Source organism: Petaurus breviceps, unplaced genomic scaffold (assembly GCF_028583685.1).
Source record: "Petaurus breviceps papuanus isolate PSGF00001 unplaced genomic scaffold, PetGlider_PUasm1.0 188, whole genome shotgun sequence".
Taxonomy (NCBI): domain Eukaryota; kingdom Metazoa; phylum Chordata; class Mammalia; order Diprotodontia; family Petauridae; genus Petaurus; species Petaurus breviceps.
This window is the reverse complement of record NW_027185804.1, coordinates 21,024,177-21,034,163: the sequence shown is the minus strand read 5'-3', so window position 1 is coordinate 21,034,163 and position 9,987 is coordinate 21,024,177. Positions and strand designations below refer to the sequence as shown.

The 9,987-nt window shown below is 42.8% G+C and overlaps 1 protein-coding gene across 1 annotated transcript in view; it reads right to left on the bottom strand.

The window, feature by feature from the left end:
* DNAJC24 (DnaJ heat shock protein family (Hsp40) member C24) overlaps positions 1-9,675 on the bottom strand; it is an 81,782-nt gene extending 72,107 nt beyond the window's left edge. Inside the window, exons 1-2 of the mRNA XM_069091363.1 lie at positions 9,527-9,675; positions 7,256-7,388 (exon numbers count right to left, since the gene is read on the bottom strand). Of these exons, the coding sequence (XP_068947464.1) occupies positions 7,256-7,388; positions 9,527-9,546 (153 nt within the window). The 5' untranslated portion in view covers positions 9,547-9,675. The remainder of the gene's footprint in view (positions 1-7,255; positions 7,389-9,526) is intronic.
* Between the last annotated feature and the right edge of the window lie 312 nt (positions 9,676-9,987).

Sequence of the window (9,987 nt, the reverse complement as noted above, 5' to 3'; positions counted from 1 at the left end):
AATCTGCCAGATGGAATAAGAATCTCAAAATCTCACTGAGGAGAATCATTCCTTCAGAATTAGATTGGAGCAAATGGAAGCTAATGACTTTATGAGAAATCAAGATGCTGTTAAACAGATCCAAACAAATGAAAGAATAGAAGGCAATGTGAAATATCTCATGGGAAAAACCACTGACCTGGAAAACAGATCCAGGAGAGAAAGTTTAAAAATTATTGGACTACCTGAAAGCCATGATCAAAGTAAGAACCTAGAAATCATCCTTCAAGAAATTCTCAAGGAAAACTGCCCCGATGTTTTAGAACCAGAGAGCAAAATAGAGGGTGAAAGAATCCACCGATCACCCCCTGAAAAAGATCCCAAAAAGCCAGGTTATAGCCAGGTTCCATAGTTCCCAGATCAAGGAGAGAATATTACAAGCAGCCAGGAAGAAACAATTTGAATACTGTGGAAACACAATCAGGATAACTCAGGATCTGGCAGCTTCTACACTGAGGGACTGAAGGGCTTGGAATATGATATTCCGGAGGGCAAAGGAGCTGGGATTAAAACCAAGAATCACCTACCCAGTAAAACTGAGTACCATGTTTCAGGGGAAAATATGGTCATTCAGTGGAATAGAGGACTTTCAAGCATTCTTGATGAAAAAACCAGAGTTGAATAGAAAATCTGACATTCAGATACAAGAAGCAAGAGAAGCAGGAGAAGGTAAACAGGGAAAAAAAATTATAAGGAACTTATCAAAGTTGAACTATTAACATTCCTACATGGAAAAACAATAATTGTAACTGATGAAACACTTCTCAGTATGAAAATAGTTGAAGGGAATAGAAATGTATATATAGATAGAGGACACAGGACCAATTTAGTAGGAAGGGATGATACTTAAAAGGTGAAATAAAGAGGTGAGAGAGAAATATAATGCGAGGAGAGGGGGAGAGAGAATGGGGTAAACTATCTCATATACAAGAGGCAAGGGGAAATGGTTACAATGGAGGGGAAGAACATGAAGGCAAAAGGGAATGGGTCAACCTTTTCTCATTGAATTTGGCTCGGGAAGGCAATGAAATACAGACTAATTAGGGTATCTCACCCTCCAGGAGATTAGGGGGGAAGGGAACGAGAGGGGAGATAATGGAAGGGAGGACAGGCTGGGGGGGAGGGAAGTTGGAAGCACCCACTTTGAAAAGGGACGGGATCAAAGTAGAGAACAGAACAAGTGGGAGGTGGGATAGGAGGGAGGGAAATATAGTCAGTCTTTTACAATGTATCTACTATGTTAATGTTTTGCATTAGCTACACATGTACAACCTATACTGAACTGCTTACCTTCCCAGTAAGGGTGGGTGACAAGAGAGGAAGGAAATGAATCTGGAATTCAAAGTTTTAAAATTAAATGCTAAAATATATATATATATATACATATATATATATATATATAGTGTTATTATTACTATTTTACGTGTAATTGGGAAATAAGATATACAGTCACTGGGGCATAGAGAGTCACTATGCCCTACTGGAAAAGCTGAAGGGGGTATGGGAGAAGATATGGGAGAGAGGAGATTGGAGGAGGTGATATCCTGTGGGACTACTATTTTGGGGTGGTGGGTAGGGGAAAAATGGGGAGAAAATTTGTAACTCAAAACCTGGCGGAAATGAATGATATAAATCAGAAGTTAATAAAGCATTTGAAAAATGAAAAAATAATAATAATAAAATGAAGTCGAAAGAATGACAAAATAGAAGAAAATATGAAATATCTTACTATAAAACAGCTTGACCTAGAAAACAGATCAAGGAGAGATAATAAAAAATTTTTGGACTACTTGAAAACCATGATCAAAGAACAAGTTTAGATACCATATTTCAAGAAATTATCAAAGAAAACTGCCTCACTATCTTAGGTCCAAAGAGTAAAATAAAAATTAAACAAATCCACTGATCATGTCCTGAAAAAAAATCCCAAAATGAAAACTCCCAGGAATATTATAATCAAATTCCAGAACTTCCAGGTCAAAGAGAAAGTACTTTGAAGAGCCAGAAAGAAACAATTCAAATATTGAGGAGCCAAAGTCAGAATCACACAAAATTTAGCAGCTTCCACATTAAATGAGTAGGAAGCTTCAAACATATTCCAGAAGGCAAAAGAGCGAGCCTTACAAACAAGAATAACCTACCCAGCAAAACTTATTCTAATCCTTCAGGGAAAAAAATTGACATTTAATAAAACAGAGGGCTTTCAAGCATTTCTGATGAAAAGACCAGAGCTGAATAGAAAATCTGACATTCAAACACAAAGCTCAAGAGACACATAAAAAGGTAAACATAAAAGAGTGATCGTAAAGGTCTCCATAAAGTTAATCTGTTTACATTCCAATATAGAAAGATGATATATGTAACTCCTGAGAACTTTATCTTTGTTGGGAAAATTAAATGGAGTTTACATAGACTGAGGGCATGGATGTGAGCTGATTACACTGGAATGATCTCCAAAAATAACTAAGGGGTGAGAAAAAGGGATGCTCTGGGAAAAAGGGGAAGAGAGAGGTAAAATGGGAAAAATTACCTAAAAACAAAAATGCTAGCAAAGAAAAGCTTTTATAGTGGAGGAAAAAATGGGTTGAGGGGTGGTGACAAATGGTCAAAGGATATAAACTGGCAGTTTTCAGAAGAAATCAATGTTATCTATAGTCATGTGAAAAAAAAAAAAGCTCTAAATCACTATGAGAGAAAGGCAAATTAAAACAACTCTGAGGTACTGACTCACATCTCAAAAGAATCTGGTCTAATTATGCAAACAGGAAAAACCAAAGGGATAAAGAATGCCTATTGCCTAGATTACAATATGCAACAGGATGGATAAAGGAGAGCTGGTTCACCAGTATATATATATATTGTAGAAAACCACTAAATAGGCAATGACTTGAGGCCAGAACTGAAAAGGAAGAGGGCAGGCTGGATGCTCTTTGGGAAACTGCAAAGACATTTTAATAACTCCATGCTTTTCCCTGAAACAAAGGGGATGCTGTACAAGTCATCGAATATCAGTTTCTGGTCAACCTCAAGTCAAAGATATGGCTGTATGGTAGCCATGAGTAACAGCATAGGATCAACAAAGAATTATAACAAAGAGATATGAGAAAGATGTATGGCTGAGAAATGAGGCGACCTGGTAGCAAGACCACAGGATAATTTGAACCATGTGCCCCATTTGTTATTAATCAACAAAATCTGACAACTTGGATATGTTGGAAGGCAGAGAGAGAAAATGAGCATAAACGTGGATGAATCTGAAAATGGTGATGCTCCCAACTGAAAAACAAGAGTCCACACATGCCATGCATATGCACAATCTATCTGGCAAATGCTCACCTAGTATTTGGTTGAAAACCACCACTGAGGAGGAAACTGCTCCATCCTGTAATGGGAATGTAAATTTTTAAGATCTTCCCTGCCCGTAGGCTAAAGTGCACCTGGAGCCTGGGGTGGGAGGTTTTTGATTGGCCATTGGGTCCAGAAGGTTGTTACATACTCTAAGCCAGAAGAAAGCTATATAAACCCTGATTTGAGGCTTTCTTTTGGGGCTCGCTTTGAGAAGTGTTCTGTGATTTGATTAGATGAGACTCTGGGAAGCTGTTGTTGAGAGCCCCCCGGCTTTGAAAAACCCAGATGTTGTTTTGGGGCTCACTTTGAGAAGTGTTCTGTGATTTGATCAGATGAGACTCTGGGAAGCCGTTGGTTGAGAGCCCCCTGGCTTTGAAAAACCCAGATGTTGATTTGGTATGGATGTAATGGTTGGACAGTTTAGAAATATGTCTACTTGATCTGTTTCTCTGTCTTGATAATTCTGTCTGTATACTCTGAAGTTTGGGGTGCTGACCTTTTTCCCCTGAACTAGGTAAACGATACATGTTTGACTGATTAAAGTAAGCTTGTTAACCCATTTTGAGTTGCTTTCCTTTATCAAAGCAGATCCAAGAACCTGTATTGGCAGCCACCCTGGGGACGCTGGGGTGCTTGCTGCTACATATCCCTTCCAAGGTAGCTCTTTCCCATTTTCCTAAGTGTGTGTGTCCTGACATTGGGCTGAAGCTCACTTGTGTCCAACTTGCACCCACTCCTCCTGGTTCTATCCTCTGAGGACAAAGAAAACATGTCTCATTCCTCTTCTCTATGGCAGATAGATACTTCAGGTACTTGAAGCCAGCTGCCACGTTCCCCATGGGTCTTCTTTTTTCTCAGCCAGAGGTGTCTGAATGTATAATCATTGTTTCAATTTTGTCTAACTCTTTGTGACCCCATTTGGGGTTTTCATGGCAAGGATACCAGAGTGGTTTGCCATTTCCTTCTCCAGCTCAGGAGGCAAACAGGGTGAAGTGACTTGCTCAGGGAAACACAGCTAGTGTGTGTCTGAGGCTGGATTTGAACTCAAGTCTTCCTGACTCCAGGCCTGGCACTCTACCTGCTGCACCACCTAGCTGCCCCTACCTCTACATATTCACCAGCTTAATGATGTCCTTCCTAACTAGTGATACCCAGAATTGAAAACAATACTGCCAAAGAGATCTGCCCATGGCAGAGCTCAGCAGGGTTATCCTCTCCTTACTCCTGAAATCTAGGTCTCTTTTACTACATTACCTCTCTTGACTGACATATCCCATCTCTGACTCATAATGAGCTTGAAGGCCACTAACACACAACCAGATTTTTGTCGGTTAAATGTTCTCTGATGGCGGCTCCCCAGTCTTGCCTGTGGTGCTGTGGAGTGTAAGACCTTGCATTTAGCCCTAGCGAAAGTCAACTTTTTAAATTCAGGCCAATGCTCTAGCACAGGGCTTGGCAATCTACTGCCAATGGCCAAATCCAACCGTGAGTTAAGAAGGTTTTTAAAATTCTTAAATACAATGAACTTAGTGGTTCTTTTTGTTGTTGTTGTTAAAGCAATTGGGGTTAAGTAACTTGCCCAAGGTTACACAGCTAGTTTTTTTGTGTGGGTGTTAAGTGCCGAAAAACAAACTCGGGTCCTCCTGACTCCAGGGCTGGCGCTTTACTCACTGCGCTGCCTAGCCACCCCCTTAGTGGTTCTTAAAGACAAATCTATTTCCACAGATGATTTGGTCCTCCAGCCTGATCCCTGCTCTAGCCTGTTGATCTCTGTGGATACTGACACTGTTTTCTAGGGTATCACCTCTCTCTTCCAATTTTATGTCATCTGTAAATGTTTATAATTATGTCATCAGAGCCTTTATCCAAGTAACACAAGAATGTTAACCAGTACAGGGCCAAGCACAGATCCAACCCCTGGTGCACTTGGTTGGAGCCCTACTTCCAAAATGACATTGAATCACAAATGACTAATCTTTGATTCATGTCATTCAACCAGTTCAGAATTTATCTAATTGCATTAGAATTCAGAGTTTCAGGGGCAGCCAGGTAGTATAGTGGATAGAGCACCAGACCTGGAGTCACAAAGACTCATCTTCCTGAGTTCAAATCCTGCCTCAGACACTCACTAGCTGTGTGACCCTGGGCAAGTCACTTCGCCCTGTTTGCCTCAGTTTCCTCATCTATAAAACGATCTGGAAAAAGAAATGGCAAACCACCCCAGTATCTTTGCCAAGAAAACCCCAAATGGGATCACAGAGTCAGACGTGACTGAACAATCACCACGACCATCACAGAATGTTTCCATCTTTCAACAGAACAGTATGTAAGTTTATCAAACACTGTGGTTGAAATACAGGTATAATAGAATCTCTCTGTACCATTCCCTAAATCTGGTAGCTTAGAAGCCCTTTCAAACAGCAAATGAGTGTCTTCTGGCATAACTCGTTCTCGATGTAGTCACAATGGTTCTTGGTAGTCACTGCTGCCTTACCCTAAGGTAGTCACTGATCATCTCTTTCATACTATGTTCTGGAACTTCCCCAGGAATCAGAGATTGCTGGCCTCTTCCTCCCTTTGAAAATCAGAACAAGTGCCCTTCTGCAGACCTGCTCCATCTCTCGTGTTCTTCACAATCTCTGAAACAATTTACTTATGGCGGTGCCACAATCATATCTACCAGTTCTTCCGGCTTCTGACTATGAAGTTCAGCTCAACTGGGGAACTTAAAGTCATCCTGGAGAGCTAAATGTTCTCCTTCTGTCTCCTTACTTATTGTGAGCTATCAACTCTTCCTTAGCTATTTTTGTTCCATTCTTTCCAGGCCAAAAATCATTCTCCTTCCTAAGGAAAAGACAAGTACAGTCAAACTGGAACAGCTGTTTCCTCTGTGCTGACAGTCATCATGTCATCCAGCCCAATCCCGCCTCTGATCCTCCTCCTCCTCTCTCCCACAATTAAGACCGGTTCCCCAGCCCCCACTCTAAGAAACTCTCATTGGTGTCCTCCACTTTCCTGGCTTACCCTAGCTCGCTGGAATCCTCACACTTCTCACACTCTCTTGATGAGATCATGCTATTTGGGGAAGTCACTCTATCTTCCTCCCACTGCTTCCATCATATATATCTATAGATATTTGAAATCTATCTCTACCTTAAATCTAAGTTGCATGGTGAGTGCGCCAGGTATCTACATGCCTCTTCTGATGACTCCTGTTTTTCTTCCTTATCAGAAGTCTCTCATAGCCCCAGAGTCTGAACAATGACCACACATGCCTAATTAAACCTGATGGTAAATGACTAAAATAAACACTTATTTTCTACTATGTCTAACCTTTTTATTTCAATAATGTTAACTTGTGGAGAAATTCTTGGACATAATTACTGATTCAGTAATTCAAAAGACACTCTTTAAGCATATAGTGTATGCAACAGACTTACATTAATTGCTTGGAGAGCTATAAAAATAAACATAGTAGTAGTTTTTGTTTTAAAGAGATGATTTTAAAGTAATCCATTGCCATCCTACCATATATAACATGTAATATTGGATAGTATTAAATAAATATTAAAAATAACAATTCTTTGCAGTTGTTTGCAAAACACTTTGGTTACAGTGATAAAGGTAAAAGAGTGGGAGATTTCACCATGACTTTAAAAAAAATTAACAAAGATTCTGCAGAAAAGTGGCTTATCAAGAGTCTCATGAAAAGCAGTCACACTGTCAGAAACTCCCTCCTCATCCTCAGTATTACTGAAACTTAAAAGGGAACCAAATTATCATTCTAATCACATAATTTATACCATTCTGCATTTGCTATGTACAACCTCTGACATAATTCAAAATCAGGTAAAAAAAAAATACTTACCATTAAAATGAGTTTTTGGTATTTTTGTTTCAGGTCTTTCATGCTTGCTGATGGCTCTGCACCCAGAACACTGTACCAGTCCTTTCGAGGGAAGGGTTCAAAAGCCATGGTACACTGCACTTTCCTTAATGTACTGCATTAAAAATATTGAAAATACTTCATTACACTTGACATTAATCTAATGGAAAAGGGAGGGAGCAATTAGATTTGAAAGTCTGAGAATGTTTACATAGCTCATATTTATAGAGTTTTATGGTTTAGGAAGCACTTTACATATATCATCTCATTTGATCTTCACAAAATCAATCAACAAGCATTTATTAAGAATCTGTGTGTTAGGCACTAAGTGGGTGATAAAAATACAATGAATGAAACAATCTCAACTAACAAGGAATTTACACCGTAATAGAGAAAACAAGGATGAGTCTGTATGTTTGCATGTATGTGTGTATATATGTATACATATGATTTTGTATGCATACACATATAGGCCCAGTTAAAATGTGCATGTTATATGTATATGTGTGTATGTATATATGTATATAAAATTTATGTATGTATACATGTATAAGTCCAGTTAAAATGTTACCACCTCCATCATAAACCTTGACCCCCTCCAAAGTCTCTAAAGAAAAGTGCCCTCCCTTGCCAGGGGGCTCTCTCACCCCATGGTGCCTCTCTTATGCACTTTTACACTGTACTTGGCACTGGAATGAGGACCATCTTCCATCCAGGTCCCCTTCTCTCCATTTCCACGGCTGCCCCCCCCCCCCCCCCGCCGGGCGCCGAGCCCCCCCCCCCCGGCCCACTGAACTACCCTTCTGGCTCCTCTTCCTGCCTCCAGTCTCCCCCCATTCCCCCCCCCCCCCCCCCCCCCCCCTTCCACGGCTGCCCCCCCCCCCCCGGAAGGGCAGGCTCCGATCACCTCCACCCTGGACCACTGAACTATCCTTCTGGCTGCTCTTCCTGCCTCCAGTCTCTCCCCATTCATCTGTCCTCTCCTCAGCTGCCAAAGTGATCTTCCTAAAGTCCATGTTTGACTGTGTCACCATACTCCTTTGCTCAATAAACCCCAGTGGCTCCCTATTACTTCCAGGGTCAAATACAAAATTCTCTGAACTTTTAAGGACTTTCACAACCTGGTCTCTTCTTGCCTTGCAGTCTTATACTTTACTCCCTTCTGAGTACTCTACAATCTAAAGGCACTGAATGCTATCCCTTCCCCTTAGTTTCCTTAGTTAAAGAAATACAAGGAAGAGTGATTTCATGTAGAAAGTGGTGCTGGGCTGCATCTTGAAGAGAGGGGCTGGGGAGGGGGAGATCACATTTGACCCTCACAACCACCCTGGGAGGCAGGCTGGGGAAACTGAGGCAGGCAGGAAGCTGAGACTCATCCAGGGTCTATGCACCTCACTAAACCCATATACTCTTGAGACTTCCCTCATTTAGAAAATGACAACGTGGACTCCCTGAAAACTCAGGTTCCTCTTCTAACACTAAATCTATAATAGCCTGATAAATAAATGCTTGTTAACCATGCTCTGTCGGTGTGGGAAAATTACTTTTGAAGGAACTTTATTCTCGTTCACTGACAGTGTCTCTAAAACATGAAATGAGGGGATCCTCTCTGGACTTTTTTTTTAACTATTATTTCTGTCCTAATCAAGGCTAAAGGATAACTTATGGCAAACACCATCAAAAAGATGACCCCAGGGCCACCAGGAGCCAGGGCAGAAGGGTGGGGAGGCGGCAGTGGAGTCAAGAAAACCTGAATTCAAATCCGGCCTCAGACAGTACGACCCTAGTCGAGTCACTTGGCCTCAGTTTCCTCATCTGTAACACGGGGACAATAGCAGCACCTCTCTCCCAGGGTTGTTGCTAGGACAACGTGAGATCAGCATTTATAAAGCTCTTGGCAGAGTGCCCGGCACACAGTAGGCACTATCTATGGACGTGTTAGCTGACCACAGAGTCCTGGGTGTGAATCCTGGTTCGGCCACTTCCTACCTGTCTGACTATGGGCCTCAGTTTCCCTAATGGAGACAACCAAGGCCCTTCCTCTCTCTGGGCCTCAGTTTCCCCAAGTGTAAAGAGAGGGGCCGGGCACCTTCTGGCTCCGGACCTACGACCCAGCCCCGAAACGGAGGCAGCCCCGCAAGAGCGGGTCCCGGCGCGCCCGCACTCCCTCTACCGAGCCCGCGGCTCTCTGGAGGCCTCCGGCTTCCCTCGGTCACCTCCCGACCCCCGACCACCGCAGTGTCGCCGTCTTACCTCAGCTCCCGCCGGCGCATACAAGCAGGAGCCGCCGGCAGCCGGGCTATAACCTTTCCGCCGGAAGTAGGTAGTAGACCTCTTTCTCCGCCCCCCAGCCACCCTGGCCTGCGAGGAAGCCTCGTTTCCAGCCGGGCCACAATGACTGATGCACCTGGAGGACGCAGCGTCCTGACGACCTCGGCGCCGTTTCCATGGTAACTAGACGCCTCTCGGACAGGCGCTCTGGCCACTGCGCAGGCTCAGCCCTTCCTGGAGCCCGAGGCGCTCTGAGACCTCGGTCCAGCTGCTCCCCAGGGAGGCCACAAGCCGAGACTGGAAGCTGGGTCTCGGGAAGGGATGCCTAAAGGCAGAGGTCCTTCAGAGTCTCCATGTCAATACTGTATTCCTGGAACTTCCCAAAGCAAGGCACTGCGACCAAAACTGTCGCCAAAACTCATTTTCACTAGGGCGGCAGCTCG